Source organism: Nesoenas mayeri (assembly GCF_963082525.1).
Source record: "Nesoenas mayeri genome assembly, chromosome: 5".
Taxonomy (NCBI): domain Eukaryota; kingdom Metazoa; phylum Chordata; class Aves; order Columbiformes; family Columbidae; genus Nesoenas; species Nesoenas mayeri.
This window is the reverse complement of record NC_137548.1, coordinates 59344587-59363519: the sequence shown is the minus strand read 5'-3', so window position 1 is coordinate 59363519 and position 18933 is coordinate 59344587. Positions and strand designations below refer to the sequence as shown.

At 40.1% G+C, this 18933-nt stretch overlaps 1 protein-coding gene across 4 annotated transcripts in view; it reads right to left on the bottom strand.

The window, feature by feature from the left end:
- Positions 1-18933, bottom strand: part of MICAL2 (microtubule associated monooxygenase, calponin and LIM domain containing 2) — a gene marked incomplete at both ends in the record, with an annotated part of 106484 nt that overhangs the window by 49311 nt on the left and 38240 nt on the right. Inside the window, 9 exons of one of the 4 annotated variants that reach the window (XM_080345528.1) lie at positions 3413-3512; positions 3838-3926; positions 4945-5131; positions 6543-6623; positions 7062-7169; positions 15209-15340; positions 15955-16056; positions 16282-16500; positions 18029-18133. In XM_080345528.1, coding sequence (XP_080201654.1) covers positions 3413-3512; positions 3838-3926; positions 4945-5131; positions 6543-6623; positions 7062-7169; positions 15209-15340; positions 15955-16056; positions 16282-16500; positions 18029-18133 — 1123 coding nt within the window. Of the gene's footprint in view, positions 1-3412; positions 3513-3837; positions 3927-4944; positions 5132-6527; positions 6624-7061; positions 7170-15208; positions 15341-15954; positions 16057-16281; positions 16501-18028; positions 18134-18933 lie in introns of all 4 variants that reach the window. The other 3 variants (XM_080345529.1, XM_080345530.1, XM_080345531.1) reach the window with 3 other exon arrangements.

Genomic DNA, 18933 nt, shown 5'->3' with positions numbered 1-18933 from the left:
TGCTTAGAAAGCGCCACAGTGCTCAAACGCTGCTTGCCCACTGCGTGTTTGAGCTCCATGGAAATAGGTGCTCACCTTAACCAGGAGAATCAGCTGGTTAATCTCGTCCTGACCTTATCTTAAGCCTTTCCTTCAATACTTTGAAAGAAATGAGGCTTTAACTAGTTCTTTCAAGAAACAATTTACTTGCCTAAGTTACCTTAAAGGCACAAAGAACTGCACATGCACAGACACAGAGAGAAAAACATTCTCTACAGAGAGCAGATGTTACCTTTTCTAGAACCGTGAACTCAGCAATAGGTTAAATGATCATGCCAAAGCTTGCATCCATTAACATATCAGACACACACAGTTTGCTCCAAAAGTCTTTAAAACAAAGGCGCAATGAAATGCTGCCAAACAACAGTGTTAGTCACACAACTTTGGAACCGGCAAGCAGAAAAAAATCACCTGAGAGCAGAAAGGCTTCAGCCAGTGAGCGGGTGCAGGACCGGAATGATGAATTGGACTAAAAGCAACGAGGGAGATTGACAGAAAAGACAGCAGGAAAGAGAAAAACACAGAACTTAACTTGGTTATGCAGGAAAGCATCAGAAAGATTACGTAGGCACAAAGAAGAACTGGCCAAAATGAAACTGCCTTTTTGTCATTAAATCAGGAATGAGGACAGATAGGTCCGAATCTTACTAGCAGAACATGAAGAGATTTAACAAAATCTACCAATTAGATTGACACCAATAAAAAAACATTCCCAAAGTTCCAGAACCACCTGCAGACTCCCAGTGGAATATGCCGTGTAATTAAGATTCCCCAGGAAAATGTTCTCATTATACAAGTCCCTGAATAGTGTTGTGGGAACGTGGGAATATTATTCCTCATTATATAAACCTATATAAAGCCAAGACCATCTTTTTATTTTTTAACTTTAAACTTGCCGCCGGTAAGATTAATTTGCTTTAAATTCATTGCACATCAGAGATTTCCAATTCTGTTACTGTATCCCCGTTTCCTGGCAGTTCAGCATTATGCCCACTTTCCTGAAAAGCAGGAAATTTCCCGTAAAAAACAGTGGGAGAAAATTTCACGTAAAAAAATGTTCTAAAAGACTGTGCTGTCGACAAACTGAAATAAAAACTGATGGCAAGCCGAATTTTAAAACTTTAGCACTTTGCTATGTTGCAGGAATAACACAGTAAATTACACTGCAATTTTTTTCCTTTTTAGGGGCGAAACAGTCACCATCATTAGCAAATAGTTTAAAAAGTATGCAACGTTTCAAAGTAGTTTTTTTTTTAAATGCTATAAAAGAGGTACAGATACATTTCTTTACATACATACAGATTCCCGCCATGTTACTGTAATCGCCACTGTGTCCAGTCAATATTCTAGCAAAGTTTTGCTGAATACATGTTTGAGCATTAATGGCCATTTATTTGAAACACACACCATCTTAGACCTAACAACTTTCTTCAAGCACTTTTTCAAGTTCTGTGCATATACTTAACATTTTTTTCCCCCCAAATACGTAAGCAATCTAAAATGTGAAAAGGTTTATCTTCGTTGTTTCAAGAAAGTCAAACTATCTAGAAGAAAAATTCAGTTTGCAATTTATTTTAAACAGAAGACATGTTTCCTTTTAGTAACCAAGAAAAAAAACCCCAACAATTCAAATAATATTTTCCCACATTATGTTACAAACAAAATAAAAAGACTAGCAGCCCATAAGCAGTACAGTCACTTAAGACCACTGGAAGGTGATCCTCAACTTTGGTACTAACTGAACGCAACGTTACTCCTATTATTTAAGCCATATTCTTTTGGCTAGAAATAAATGCTACAGATGCTTTTAATTTTAGGCTACACATATTACCATGTTTATGTATTTACCTATTTCCTGGTCAACTTCTAAATTTAAACATTTAAGTATTTGAGAGGTGGGGAACGTGCTTACCTCACTGGCTAACTAGGCTGAAAGTAAATCAGAATTTGGGATCCTGGTGCCTCCTTGCTATTAAATAGTTTATTTAACCTGTGCCAACACCTTCTGATTAAGGTAGACCTTGTTGAGAGACATCTGAAAAGAATTTACCTTAACAGCTGCTCCCAATAATAGAAATTCACCTTTCCGCTATAGGCTTTACACAGTGAAATAAACAAAATACCCAGCTAAGAAGTAATCTCCTTAGTATACATTTGTAGGGTTTTGTTATTTGTTCTAAACTTGTATTTTTAAAAAATTCCAGAAGACAAGAGGAGCGGTGCCCACCCAGAGGCACAACAGCAGTGATTTCAGTTACAGACCAGTGCTCCGTGAATTGATATTCCTCAAGCCAGCTACCTCGTGGGGAAGCCTCCACTTGAGGAATAAGTAAGTCAGGTCTAATTACATCACCAGTTCTTTGACTTACAGTTTCAAACAAGCCTTCACTCAACTATGATTTGCTCTTCAAATTTATTTCAAAACTTCAAATAAATTAGTAGTACAGATTATACCCATTATCAACAAAGAGTATCTATCACATGTAAGAAATGTAAAAGGCATGACTAGGAGCAATGTGGATTAAGTACAATTATTATTATTTCTTTTTTTACACATATTCATGCAAGTTATAAACCTCATAACCCAGAGCAAAGATGAAAGCAAGAAAAAAAATAAGTATGCGCCATATTCAGGTTTCAAAACCCAGTCTTTTGTCACAAACATTCCCCAAACATCTGAAAGAACATACGTTCTTTCTTTGTCAAAAAAAAATTGGGGATGGGGAGAGGCAGTGGTAGGGAGAAGAATGGTTTTAAGATGTATGAACCCCCAATGGTCTGACCACAGGATAAAACAGGGAGAGAAAAAAAAAAGGGAATCTACAAAATATCCTTCATGTGTGTCCGTGTTCTGGAAATGTGTCTGGACACTGCCCTTCATGCTTTAACATACAGTACATTTTATATTGAAACTTTTCATTGCACCTCGTTTGTATCTCGAGGAATCCATCATTCATTTGTCACACATTAAATTGCGTGAAAAGGAAAAAAAAAAAAGCAACCAAAAAAACCTCAAGAAAGAAAATAGCGAGGCTGTTCATTTTGAAAATCTGAAAGGCACAACTGAGCAAGACACGCAGAAGAATCTAAACCCTATAGAATTTTTTCACCCATTCAAGCACATTTTCAAGTGATAGCTCTGCTTCCCGGTACATATGAGCAAGTACCTCTAGAAGAGCACAGAGGAATGGCACACCAAGGCTCAAGAGTTCATACAAGTAGGTATAGTTATATGCATTGTCCCTGAAATGAAGATTGGTAGCGTGCAGAAAACCATGCATCCAGTTAGACAGGCGTCTGGGAATGTCAAGCAGATCCCTTGTCACCCGCAGGGGCCAGCTTAGCGCGCCCCTAAAGAAGGAAGTCAGGATACCTGGGGACCTGTCCTCTGGACTGCCTGCAGTAGACAAAGTGCTTTCTGTGGTGGTCTCTGTGGGTTTGGGTTCCTCTTTCTTCCACGCTTCTGCTGTCTCCTTATAGAAAGCATTACAAGAAATGTTAAATCTGCTTCTAAAAAATTGAAAGTCCAGTTTCTATTACTGTTTTCAAGTTTTTATATATATATTTTTTTCATTTCCAATTGCTCTTCAGGTCAACTTTACTTAATTTCCATTGAGAACCAGGATATAAATATGCCACACTGACAGAACCAGAAGGTTATATTTTAGTATTGATTTTACTGCTTCTGGACATCAGGTAGAAAATGTATCTCACACACATACATAAACGAGTACTGCACCTTGTTCCAGATAAATCTGCCTCAACATTTCCTGCATTAGTAATATAACCAATACGTACCTTTCCTTGGAGCTGTAATGTTGCTCTTCTCTTTCTGTGCTTACTACTGATTTTGCAGTGCTTAAAATGAGGTTTACAGTAAAATTTACCTACAAGAGAAAGAATAAATTATTTTATCTATACGTCTATGGACTGAAGCCCCACTGTTGCATCTATAAAAGGATGAAATCAGGGTAATTAATGGTTGGGCAGCAAAAAGAATGGGAAACTTGCCACTGAGTCTGTATGGGTTTCTTTTATAGTCCACAGATTTACGCATTTGTTAAATAAGGTGAGGTCATTTATTTGCTACACAGGTTTAAGGTTAATAAATAGCAGACAAACAAGATTCTATAAATAACAAGTCACAAACCAACACAAGACATCAAGCAGCAAGAAGTCAAATAATCAATTCAAAAAAATCTTTGCAGAAGATTCTCTGGACCACAAAAGAACCACCTTTGGCCTTGAACCCTTAATTCCTTAATAGGAGATCACGTTAATACTTGAATCTACTCAAATAATCTGGAAGTGGCAAGAGAATTTCAATTCAGTTTAATAATTGCCCATCCCTTAACCCCAGGCTGTAGGTGGGATTGAGTGCCCAGGATCTGAACCTCCCGTTCTACAGCAGACTGGAATAAATTACACCGCTGCTTGGCCAGTACTACAGCTTTCAACTCCCAAGTCATAATGTCTTGAAAGAAATAACCCTTATTTCCCCCATCGATGTAAATCTGCCACTATTATGGTTTATCCTTATAGATCACATTATTTAATGGCTGACTATAAGTAAGAGATAAGAATAATTCTGTATTGTTGGAGAAAAATCACCCTCCCCCTTCCATCCCCCCGCCCCGGCTCTGACCTGTAATTGGATAAGCTACATTTTATTTACTTATTTTCTACTGAGGATTTCTTTATTTAAAGCTCAGGTCTGTCATAAGTTGATTCTTTTGAAAGACTAGAACTGCAAATACAAGGACTCAAGTATCAGTGTGGACGTAAGCAACAGAATTGGCAGACCTCCTCCTGACCGAGCTACTCAGCCAGGCCTTTTTCCTTAGTTCCATTAAAAGCATTGATACTTGGACATTCTAAAATATTCTTAAATAGCTCCTATATTACCTTCTTCAACATCAAAGGCATAAATTCCTAAACGGAGTGTTGTAGAACATATTTCACACTTGAAGCACTCCCTATGAAAGAAGTGGCCTTCTGCACTCAGCCGCTCCATAACATATACCCGTTTATTGCAGAAATAACAAATGTCACTCCCCCCAATAGACTGAGGAAATTCTTTTCGCAGAGATCCCTGTTAAAAGATAAAAAATAGAAATGCACATAAAACTGCAGCACTACATCGAGATATAAATTCTTATTAGGTGGGCAGCTGCTTTAGCTGCTTGAAGTTTTACACAGCCCCCTCCACACACAATTAAAATAAGCATCAGTCAGCTTTTTTATTACTCATTTTCTGCAATTCTGTAGGTTTAGGCAGTAATTCATTGATCAGACATCAGAAGGACTTGAAGGGTGAATTTTCAGCTGGATTGCATCCAGCTTCCCCGTGGGAGCTCACCAACATTTTGGGTTTGCTCAGGTACAAGAGCAGCATCAGCCCCACACGCTCGTTCACTGTGCTGGCCCGGGCACCCGTGTCTCAGGGCTGTGGGCATCGGTGCTCCTGGGCAGGGGACAAAGGCCGAGCTGCCGGCCTCCAGCAGCGGGCACACGTTTGGAGACAAGGAAACAGACACTCAGTTCGTGCACACTCCAGAGGAAAATGCAGACACGGGCTTTAAATTCCAGGGAGAAAACCTGACAGTCCTCAGTCCTGGTGTCTGAACTACCACCTACATGGCTGCAGATGTGCTTCCCCTCTCAGCCACGTTCCTACAGAGACCAGCCCAAGCTGAGGCTTAGTTTGCTTTAAAAAAATCAATTTAATTCCTACCACAGACAGTCAGAATATTTTTAACTCATTGAACTGTAAAATATGATCTATATTAACAACTTGAAACTATTTTGAAAGTTTTTGTTGAATTTGGGCTGGCAATTAACATTCTCTAATTGCCACAAATCTCATCCTCTCTAGATATACATGCAAACGGTACAGAAAACTACATTATAAATGGATTAGATGCCACTAGGCTTCCCTTTTCTTATTAGAGGCAGGTCTGAGGATGTTACTTGGTATTGTTGTATTGTGCTAAGCCGTAGGTCGGTGCAGATGAGCACCCTGTCTCCACCACAGCCGCCACCATCTCCCTCCCTTTCCCCCCACTGCAATAGTACCACACAGGGGACAGAGGAAGCCCGGGCTTGGCAGAGTCCAGGAACATTCAGACAGGAGCACGCAGTCCACACAACTCATCTTTAATCTGCCAGCAAAGGGCGGCCTCGGATCAACTTTTTAACGTTAAGTGCAAGTCACGATTGTCATTGTCATGAGTCACACTCTTGTGTTTATAAGTTGAGAATCCCATTCCAAATCTGCCGTTAGTGATCCGTTTTTCTGTGACGGATCATTTCAGCATATGAACTACATGAAACTTTCCAAATGAACAACCATGCAAATGGAAGAACACACAAACGCATTTTAAAAAATATGTTAATAGAACAGGTCAGAAAGTTACAATGAATCGGAAGCAATCGGAGTTTAGTGCTGGCTAATAGGTAAGTGTCACCACTACAACACAAGACCTTACTTCACTTCCCAATACCTGACAGCTCTGAGCAGTGGAGGCGGGAGATGGAGACTGAGGAAAGGGGCAAGAACCTGTAGCTCTGTCCAGAGACCGCTTCTGAATTCAACACAGAACAGTGTCAGAGTTTAAAACCAGCTCTTCTTCAACATGAGGCACAGCGACTCAGCATTTGTGAGCTAAAAATAACTGTATAAACATGTATTGCACAAAACTTTCTTTAGAAGCCACCCTGATTAATAATTGTCTTCTGTTACTAACTGTACCAGTAATTACATTTAATAAAAGCCTCCTGAAGTTTAAATTCGTACAGGCAAGTAATAAAAATTTAAATAGAAGACACAGTGAGCAATATTTCCAGCATATTCACACATCAGCATATTTTGCCAATATGCACTTGATTCCTTAATAAGTGTTAGACTAAAACTTTTCACAATGCTTAACGTGCTCCACAACCAGGGTGTTAAGTTGCTACGACACTCTGGAAGCACCACTCTTTTAAATCAAGTTATTGTTTATTTGTGGGTTCATTCTTACCAGTTCAAGGGGGGAAAGCTGTGGCTTGGGTCTGTGATCATTCACATACAGATTGACAAGAACTTCAGCCACAGCTCCAATGGCATGTGAAACCTTTCCTACAGTCATCTAACCAGAAAAGGGGAGAAGATGAAGAGTAGAAGGAAGAGCTTTAGTTACTCTTGAAGAAGAATTTAATGAGAAAAGGACAAGAATGATTTGAAAACATGCAAACAACAAGAAAGAGAGGCTAGAATAAAGAGCAGAGGCAAAGTCTAGCAGAGCACAAGCGTGTTCATGCATGATCAGTGTGGTCCAGCTGTTGGCCATAGAAGGCTTCCATGCAGCCCACACGCTTCTCCCTGCAGACGATGGTAAAACATCTCCTGGGAGCAAATGCTGCTCTCACAGCACAAGGCCACCTACCATGTCCATGAGGAGGCTGAGCTGGGACCTCCTGCCTGGCTATCAGGATTGGACCATTCCGATAGATTAAAAAATCCTATTGTTCACTTTGACCTCTCAGGACTTTGTTTAGTATTTCAGAACAGGAGGTGGGGTCTAAACTTCCCATTAATGGACCACCAACTGCAACATTTCAGGAAACATTCTATGAAAACGTACTAAAGGTCCCACATGGAAATGTTTCATTGATGCTCACAGAGTCACCATTCTCCCTCTCTCCAGTAACTCAACACTAGGGAAAACTGGAGAACTACGCTCGTGAAAGGAAGACGTCTCCTTTAATCTGCTTCACCAAATTTATCAAGGAGACTGTGGTTCCTCAGGCTGTGGCTCCAACCACACACAGACAGACCACTGACTGCACGGTCCAGGATTTTGTGCCAAAACACATGCCTGGGGACTGGAAAAGAAGGAAGGGGTGTGTGATGTGTGTGAGTGGCAGGCAGGCAGGTACTGCAGGTCTTTGTTCCTGGAAAAAAGTCTGTGAAGACTTGCTAGATTTACAGTAGTATTTTTTACCCTGAACCAAATTTCCTGTAGTGATTTTCATTTTAGTTTTATAGTCAACATAAGATCCCACAGCCCCTCTGGTAGCAAAGTCAGCAAGGGCCATCCTGGTATAGCCACACATCTCCTGAAGCTAGGACTCTTTTTTTATATATTCTTAGTGGATTCATGATCTATTACGCTACATTTGCCTCCTACAGAGCCCAAATTTTAAGTCACACACTTCTCAGTGAAATGATTTTTCTAGTGCCACTACATCAAGTCTTGCTAATGGAAAGGATTTAAAGGATCAGAAAGTTACCATGAGGAAAGGAGAAAAAATACAAAAGCAATGGCGTTAATGATATTTTACAATAATATTAAAATCTTTTCTATCAAGCTTAAAAGCAACTATAAAGCATTGTGAGTGTGTTTTCAAGAATCATGATGGATAAAAATATTCTTGCTAATAAAAAAACCTGAAGTTCAGGAACTTGGGAACATGTCCAGCCCCTTGCAGCTCCCCTTATCTTTTGAGAGTTATCCCATAATTAACTTAATATATAGGTAGATACAAAATATGTATGTTAAGACAACAAAGGCCATTCAAGGGACAAATTCCTGTACTGCTTAGTTTTGCTTAATATAAAAAGACTTTAAAATATTATTCAGTATCTGCACAACTTGTAGGGTAACAACAGCAAAGTAAACTCTTAATTACGTACTACAATGCTGTCCTGAGTGGTACATTAAATTATAAACTGATCCTAGAAGTGAGATTACTTGCTACTACAGGAAAACTACGTTCCTTTGTATCACTTAAGATCGCCAAAGACAAAATTTTCCTTCCCAAATTCTGCACCTCTGAATATGTTGAGCAACTTTTAGGCTGCATAAAACTTATTCCTCATTAATTCCTAGGTAAAAAGAAAGCATTCAAAGTCAGTTGAAGCAGAAAGTTTACCTTGAACTAGTTAAAAGCTGGAGCAATCAGTTAAACAATAATGCTACGCTTAAAGCGCAAGTAGTTGAATTTCAGGAAAAGTATCCTTGAGCCTGAACTACACCTTGCAATTCATCAGGATGGTTGATTTCTGTTCTCCACCCATTGGAGCAATCTATGTCAACAGTAAAGCAGTCAAAACAAGAAAACTGCATGTTTATGCAGAATTAAAAAAATGTTATTACAAGGAAATGTTCTTGTAATGAATGTGATCTCACATTCTATGTAAAAGCAAATGGGATTTCAATTTAACCTAGTGACCAAAAGATTGCTGACTCTTCTGGCCTCCCAATCAACCACCAACACAAACACCATTGCGAGTGCCCAGCAGGGAGGGCAGGAAACAAGTGGACCTGAAGACCGATTCGAGCTCATTTTGGAGAAAGTGTTTAATAAGGACGTGCCACTGGGGCAAGTTCTCTACTGGCTGTCCTTACTGAATTGGGTATGTGGGTAGTCAAGAGTGGATAGATTTGTTACAGCCTCAGTACTGCACTTTTAAAATGCCTGGCAGAGAGATCTACTTAGATTGGAGCACTGGGCAATGATTAATGGGATGACATTTAACAAGCTGAAATGCTGGATTCTGCACCTAGGTCAGAGTAACACCAGGCACAAATATAAACTGGGAGAGGAGTGGCTGGAGAGCAGCCCCGCAGGATGGGATCTGGGGATGCTGGTCCACAGCAGCCCAACAGGAGCCAGCGGTGTGTGTCCTGGCAGCCGGGGGGCAAACCCCATCCTGGGGGCATCAGCCGGTCAAAAGAGGTGATTGTCCCACTGGATTCAGCGTTGGTGCAACCTCACCTTGAGTGCTGTGCACAGTGCTGTGCCCCACAATTTAAGAAGGATGTGAAGGTCCTTGAAAGCATCCAGAGGAGGGCAGCAAAGCTGGTGGAAGGGCTGGAAGGATTGTCCTGGGAGGAGTGGCTGAGGACTTTGGGGTTGTCTGGTTTGAAGAAAAAAAGAGGCCGAGGGGCAACCTCATGGCTCTCTACAGCTTCCTGAGGAGGGGACGTGGAGAGGGAGGTGCTGGTCTCTTCTCCTTGGGATCCAGCGACAGGACAAGTGGGAACGGTTCAAAGCTGCACCAGGGGAGGTCTAGGCTGGACATTAGGAAGTGTTTATTTACTGAGAGGGTGGTCAGACACTGGAACAGGCTTCCTAGAGAGGTGGCTGATGCCTCAAGCCTGTCAGTGTTTAAGAAGCATTTGGACAATGCCCTTAACAACACACTTTAACTTTTGGTCAGCCCTGAAGTGGTCAGACAGTTGGACTAGATGATCGCTGTAGGTCCCTTCCAGCTGAAACAGTCTGTTCTACTGAAATGCTGTTCATTCATGAGAATCCACTGGGGCAGCCCCATGAGCACCTGCTACCATCAGAAACCCACAGAGAATGAGAGGGACAGGGTACACAAGAGCAGTGCTTCCCTGCAAAGCTTGTCACTCCTGCCCTTGTACAACAACAGCAAAACCACTGAGCAACCCTGTGTCTTCTTTACACCTCACCCTGCTTGGGGGATCAAAATCTTCAACAGCATCTTCGTATATTTAATAATTTAAGTGTAATAAACTCATTTGCAGAAGAGGGTCTGACCCCAGATTTATGCACATTTCTTTAGAGAACCTGTGAGCTCTTACATAGCTTAGCTTGTTCAACAGCACACAGATCTCTGCCTGCCTGATGCAGCTCAGGTACCCTAGAAACTCAGTATATACATAATAGGTTTTATATTTTGCTCATGGACCTACTACGCTTGAGGCTACTGCCATATATGAGGTCCCCCACACACATGCAATTTTGTAGTGCCGGGGCCACTATCAATATGTATGTAACAGGCTACTGCTCACAATTCAGGCAGGTTTATACAGTAGCTTTAAATCCTTTGTTGGAAAGGAATCTTAAACAGTTACCTTAACATTGTGAATTTCAGGAAACAACCAAGAAAACACTTAAAAATCCCCAAGAGTTTGTGATTTACTAAGACTATTGACCTGTCAATGACATGATGCCAAAGCTTTTCAGCAGGTTGATCAGGGTGGCTACTGATGTGGGTAGAGAAAGCTGTCTTCTATACTTCTGTACTGCCCTGTGCTATTATTTATAACACCACGGCCAAACAGCAAGTAAGCCTCATTTTCATAAAACAAAGAAAACTCGCTCTATGGCTCCACAAACACACAATGCTTTCCCCTTTGTTGTTTCATATCCTTAATGATTTTCCTGGTCTTATTTTGCTTTGAGAGTGATTTATTTATTTTTGGTGCCACCTGCCACATATATTTTACCTCATAGATAAACAACATTTGAGTAATAAGTTACTGTGGGTAGGAAACACCCAAGCTCTGCTTAGTGCTGGCAATTAGAGTCACGTCATTGAAGGGAAGTAGCTGGTCCAAACTCTACAGGCAGCCAAGCTCACTGATTGCAACATCTTCAGAGCACTTATGACATATTGTGTGGATTCACTCATGCAAAGCTCAGATGAACATAGTTTTCTGAAGGTCAATCCAACTTGAAACAGAAACAGGAATAGCCAAAGCCCAGCCTGTAATATATTTGTTAATTCATAATTCTACCTATGCAAATGTTGACAGCTGATTAAAGCTAGAAGGTAGTTGTGATTATTACTGGCAACTTGCATATAGTGTCATATAGAAGTTAATTCTTAATAAGTCATAATGACTGTATGTCTTTAAAAGAAACAATATGCTTCCATAGCCTTCCTTTCAAGTGCTCTTTTCAGGACTGAGGCTTAATAACACGTTTCTGTAATAAGACAGTAAGAATCCTTAGCCACCACTTTCAATAAATATGCCACATAACTAATACTGTTCTGATGAAAATCCAACAGATGTAAAGGATTGTCATGTCTGACAGCAATCTCAGTGCTCACTTGAAATTAAAATGACAGTACTAACTATTTAAAGGATAGGAGGCTGCTGATATTTATAGGTCCTATCTCATGAAGTCTTACAAATCTCAAAAGACTTGTATTATCTTCTGTTCCTCTGCTGGGAGAAGCAAAAACAGTGAGAGCAGCACGAGGGAGGTCCTTCTGTTGGTTTACCAATCCTGAAGCCTTTTTTCATACTGAAGTCTAGATTTACCTAGTGATATCTCTTGGAACAGAGACCAGAAATACAAATTCTTAGTCCTATAACCCCACCCTCAAGATAACACAAACACAGGCAAGTACCAGTACATATTCCCAGCAGAGATGTCCAAACATATTGTTAAATTATCGTGCACAGTACTTATTGTGCACTGTGCACCTGAAATATAAAATTTTATTTATAGAGTGCTGCACATTTAGCCAGTGTTTTATAGAGTAAGATAAAAACTTCATGTTCTGAAAAGTGTGCACTCTCAAAAGATAAAACATGGGGACAACAATTTAACCATGGAAGGGTATGGACAGATTCCTTATCACGAAATCAAGGCAGCAGCAGGTATTCCCTGAATATTTAATACTCTCACAGTAAAAGCAGCAGTAGGAAATCTGTTTCTTGGGAAAATTTTGCCTGAGAAATAACAAAAAGTAAGCCAAAACATGGCCTGTGTAACTTGAAGAGGAACAGCAGTTAAGTTACCAAAGGGAGGTCAAGCTACAGCAACAGGACTGAATTGACCCCACAGCACATGAATAGGATGGAGAACAAAAGTGCAAATAATGGTAATGAACACAGGTCCAAAAGGCCATGGAGTCCATCCCGTCCTGAGGGCTGGATTCGCTTTACTTGTGTAAAGCAAGTGCACACTGGCACAACATGCTCCAAAAGGCACCAGTGGTGCAAACTGCAGGCCTCGGCCAGCACCCTGCTCCTTACCACGCAAGGGTCCCCTGTCCCCATCCCCAAGCCCGACCCGAATCTCCATGTCCACGGTGACCATCCATCACCCCTCAGCGTGCTGACAGCGGCGCGGAGGACGGGCACCCTCTGCAACCACCTCACCAGACACCACGGCTGACTCACCCTGTCCAACCTCTCCACTCCCTCTTCGCTAGCCCTGTAGCAAGGGTGGCACCAACAGTGTCACTTGTACCCACTGGCAACCCTGGAAAGGAAGCTCAAGTGGGTTTTTTTGAACATTGGCATTCTGTTCGGATCAGCTATTACCTCAGCTACCTTGAATGGGAGGAAAGAAAAAGTTTTCCTGTTGATTATCAGACCTGCTATTTAAAATTTCTCAAATATGCCAAAGAATACATATACTCCTATCTAATCAGCCAAATATTTACCAAGTGACATGAATATATATTTACTGTGCTGGTGACAGAACCAGATTTTCTTGCTTCAGCTGTGCTGCATTCTGCCATTACCTCTAGAGAAAGCACTTTCAATTAAACTCAGCCTCAGTGAAATCAAGTCACAACAAACTATCACTGCACCTTTTAAATACAATGGCAAACTAATACAAGGCTGTGAGCGCACTTTAAACAAAATGCAGTTGAATTAAAACATCCATAAATGACTGCTCAGGCCCAATCTTCTGTAAGAAGGAATTTTAAAATCCCAGTAAAATTATTACTCGCAGGGCTTCCATATGATTAAGAGCCTAGTTCTCTTATTCTCAAGGGTTGTTCACACTGGTGGTGGTTTTTTTGTTGTTGTCATTTTCGTGTAGATTTTTTTTCCTTTGCACCATCACAATGGTTCTCCAGACCAAATAAGTAACAAGACCTGATATTATGAAAACCATTACTTAGCTTAAAACCCATCACATGCTGTAGCTCCTGGGTCATAAAAAGTAAGAGGTAAATCCAGGCGAAGGAATTAATTTGAAGCTGAAGGGAATAAGGGGATTACCCCAGTAAGGCACTTGCTGGGCTTGCAGTGTCCTTGAAGACCTGTGTCACCTATATTTTCCTGGGGAATGAGAGTAAGGAGTCTTTTCAACACAGCTCTGTCTCAATTAAGGAATGTTCCTTTGCAAACTGCAAGTCAGCTCAGTATCTACTTGCTCAGCTGAGGCCGTGAGCCCAATTCCAACCTGCATCAACAATATGGTGCAACATAAGCTAAGAAGATCTAGACCAATTCCATGAAATGGTCCTGCTGAACACCTACCAGATGGGAAATCACCTTCAGCCAGAGCTTACCTGAGGTTGGGCAATACTCATGAGTATTTCATAAAACTACTGTTATTCAAATACAACAAAAGCAGGCAGAATGCTTTGCTCCTCCTCGTAGCAAATGGTGACGGTACCCGATTTTGCTGAGTAGCACTTGTTTTGTGTGTCAGGCAGCAGAGCCGCCGGCTCCAGCAGCACCTGCGTTGGGTCACAGCAGTCACCTTCAATACTTCTAGAAACCTGAAGTTTCCACCTTTATTTCCACACCAACCCTGTTCAATACTGCGATATTCTCAGACGGCTGCTACATAATCTGTGCGTGAAAGAAAGAGAACCTGGGCCTTCACCTGCCCTGAAATGCTGAAAAATACCAACTTCCTTCAATTGAAATCCTTCTAAAACAAGAGGGGTTAGAAGCTAATGTCATCTAACCTTCCACAGACAAAAGCACAGCCACTGGAACATCAGCTTAAGTTGTAAGAGCTGAATATCTCCAAGTGTTACCTAACTGCTTCATTCAGAGTATGCACGTTTCCTCTCTTGTAGAGTTTGCTGTTACAAAGAACTGTATTCTAGCAATCAATGTGCAGAAGCAAGTTTAAAGTAGAAACAATAAACAAACAAAACAACAATAAAATCTGTCTATTTCAGCAAGTGCTCATGCCATTCTAAGAGGTGTTCTCTAATTAAAATAACCATTATTGTGCAGGCTCTTCCCTGCAGTCCAGACTGAAACACAAATGCCATCCAGGAACAGGTAACCAATCCCATAACACCCAGTCAGCTACACAACATGAAGCTCTCTCTCTCTCTGCTAAGCATGTCTGTGCTATTATCCAACTACGCAAAGCTCCAAATAAGCAGCAAGGCAAAATTTTCAGAATTGAAGAAAAAATTTTTGTGAATGATCTGCTCTGCTCTTTAGATTTATACCTGAACTATTTTAAACTATGACTTTCCCTCTTACAAACATGCAGAATTAACAACAGTGAACAAAGTAAAGTTTGAGTCAAACGTGAAATACAACCCGTACAACAGATCTGCTGGCAGCACTTTCCATCCAAGCCATTTCTCAAGCAGCATCAGGTTTAGTGCAAGTTTGGGCTTTATAGGAAAAATCTGTTAATAGAGTACCTGTCTAGAAGGAATAGCAGGGGAAGCTGAACCGACAGATGATGGAGAAGAGGCAGCAGCTGCATCATGAGGTGGAGGGCAAGAGGGAGCTGGGGGCTGAGAATGGGCTAAGTCTTTAGTAGGTAGCTTATTCTGTGTAAAGCAGAAACAGGAGAATTATCCAAGAGGCAGTGACATTAGCACAGGTTAAGAGAATAAATTCACAGTCATGCATTAAAAAAAAAAACAACAAAAAAAGAAGAAATATAATAGCCACAGTTCTGGTCTGTTCTCTATTTCTGCACAGTGAGGAGCCATGGAAATCATCATGTCAAAAGATATGATTGTACTCAGATTTCTTATCAAAAATATTTACAGTGGACAGTAAAGTAAGATAGTGCTAGGAGAAAGCATAAGAAAACATAAGGAACGCCAGACTGCACTAAGAGCTACTGCTCACCAATTCATTAGAAACTGTGAGCTACCAGCATATACTTAAGCACAAGACATGGTTTATTTTAAGAAATATCTCTTGTGCTAAAGTACTCTGACTGGCTTTATGACTGAGGTTGTGTTTTACCTAAATTAAATTATGCAATAATATTTAAACAAAGCTTTTTTACCAGTCTCAGAATCCAAATTATTTTTCAGATCCACTCAGGATGAAAAGAAAGTTAAATAAAAACCAACACTGCAAATTTTTTTCCCCCTCATGAATTCTTATATATCATCTTTGCACTTCTTCAGGTGCGAAAGCTAATATTCACCTTTGGAAACTCCATGTATCCAAACATCGAGGCAAGATGTGCTGCTTTCTCTTTAATGTTCTTTTTATGGAATTCCCTATTTGCTATATTCTGAGCTCTCTTCTGCATTAAGGGCAAGAGAAGGAAAGCCAAGAAAAGAAAGAAAAAGAGAGAGAGAGATTTCAGTTAATGTCACATATATTATCAGAAAACAGCAAGTTTGCAGAAAGACTTTTTATTGTCTTAATAGAACCTAAAGTCAACAGAAAAAAAGGCGGCATATCCAGGGAAAATACAGATTAACATACACAGTTAAGAGACAGAAAGGAAAATAAATCGCTTTGTCACCTGTTTCATTTTTTCCTCCAGGTGCTGAAGACGCTCAAGCACTCCAGAAAGTACAAATGCAGCAGAACAGGCAGACGCGAGATTTTCAGAGGTTTCTGACAGACTGGGCTGGGTATCTGTTTTTTGTACAGTCTTTGTTCTCCTGGCCATACGATCAGAACCATTTAAAGACTGTTTGGGTTCCCTGACCTCGTGTTCACTCCTAGCTACCACCTGAAACTGGGAAACACTGCAAGTGAAAACAAATCTGCTTTCTGCATTACCATGCAGCATATGCAGCTTTTAAAGATGCTTCCAAAAGCGCAGCACAGGCATGCACATCACTAGAAATAAAATGTTCCCACATCACTCTTTGTACATTATCTGCTGCACCTCTGATGCTTGTGTCCATGCACTGAAGTAAATTAGTCTTACATAGTTTACACAGGTCTTGACATCCTTCTCTAGGTTTGTCTCAGTTTTTACGAACAACCCCAGACAGCATCAGTGCAGAAGAACATGACACTACTTCTGCTTTTAGGGTTTTTATCAAAGGTTTTGGAGGGTTTTTTGTTTTTTTTTTAGCATTACATCTGCCTGAAACTAAACTTACAATCAAACTGTAAGAATATCAACAGCAGTTCTTGGCATAAATATAGATCTAGTCTGACTCAAGCCAAGCTATAACGTATTTCAGATTTAAAGCATTCTCTTCAGAGACCTATTCTTTAGAATAGGTCTCTGAATTTAAACCTTCATATAAAATAACTTTTGAAGCAAGCGAAACATTTGAAACAGTTCAGCTTCATCAAATTTAGTCTTAAAAATGACCTTCCAGGTGGTCTTTTTGTGACAGTTTTCTACTTCACCTTATCTGTCCAATTTAAATAAATAAGCAAACTTTCCAAATTTATCAGAATGAAAATTTTAAAACCTAATGCAAATCAACTTGTAGGATGCTCCTGATGTTTCGGGATAGCACACCTGCCTTTAAAACAACAATTCTCAACCCATTTACGAATCTGCATATTTCATCAAGCTGATCTGCAGATTTCCACATGCAATGCAGATCTCATTTCACTGCAGACTACTCTCAAAATGCTACTACAGGATATTTACTGCCATTTAAAACTCTAATGTAAAGTGAATATCATTATTATTTAATATGAGAATGCTTTCATTGGAAGTACTAAGAGAAAAATTAGAAAATGTATTAAAAATTTTTGCCCCATGTATATGATGCTGCAAAAGAGCTTCCAGCAGAAATTCTTATAAGTTCTTATAAGTTCTACTTAAAGGAATAAAAAACTTGGGCATCAATATCAGCTTTTCAATGCCCCAGCTTTTATCTTAAGACTTTTTTTTGCTAGTTTTCTCAGGGTGGAATCAGGTCAAAACATTGAGTACATGCACAGATAAATTTTCAGGTACTGCCGTAGTTTTCTATCATGTTAAATATAGCTATATAATGATATTTATACAATTTGGAATCTGGATATGATAACATAGAAACCAACACCTATGTTATTAGGGATTTTTTTTTCTACACAGTTACTAATTATTTCAAATAATTTTCTCATCTGCTCAACCAGGTATAAAATAGCCTTAAATTTTAATGTGGCTTTCAAACTTTTTAGGTAAATATATCTGATAACTCTGCAGATAGCATCAAGATATTTTATACATTCTGTAGTTACACAATAACACTAAGTTCTCAGCAGTAAGAGGAATGGTGTGCTTGTCAGGTGTTACCCATATGAGATCCTACCTGCCTTTTTGGTTGAGGTGGAAGAAGACTTGGATCCTTAGGTTTAGCAAAGCGAGGATTAACAGGAGGGTCAGAAGACAGCAGGGCTGGTCTATCTGTTAGCTCCTTGTAAAGCATTTTAAAAATTATGAAGACAGAGTGGAAAAAAAAGGAAGACAGAAAATAGGATTCAAAGATCCTTTGAGGCAGAAAGAAAAGCTGCTTTTAAAGACACATTACAGAGATCAACAACACATTTTGCAGATTTTTGTCACCTACCCATTTTATTAACTGCTTCTACCAAAGATATACCTAAAAATCAGCACATTCAGTATTCTTCAGGAGAGGTTATGATCAAAAGGTAACACCTTGAGGCTTCCTTCAACACAGCCACACAAATCTCTGTCACACGTGGAAAGCTCAGGGCATTGACAACGAGCCAGGTAGAGTGCAAACAACAGCGGTTCATGGGCTGAGCCGCTCAACATCTATAAAGCCTACACTTCTGGAGGACTCAAATATGCAAATAAACAAATAGATACAAGCACAAATAAGTAAGAAAGCCACCACCCTTGATGGAACCTCAACACTTTGCTCATCCTTCCTTCCTTCAGATCTTTTAGGTAACAGATCCAAACTCCGCTGACTCAAAACTTCTCGCTGGCTCAAGTGTGATTCTGATCTTATCCCTAACATGACAGCACAGGATTATTTTTAAAATGTCACTAGTCACACTGACAAACCACCATGAAAACTCTGTGGCATGCATAAACATGTTCCATTTTGCCTACTTTAGGAATGGAAATGGCAGCTGGACACATCTTGCAAAAGATCAGGTTCCCTTCTTATGCTTTCTAAGTTTTCCACAAAGAAAGATTCCAGTGGATGTGTGATGTACTTTACTCACAGAATACAGGAAAAAAAGT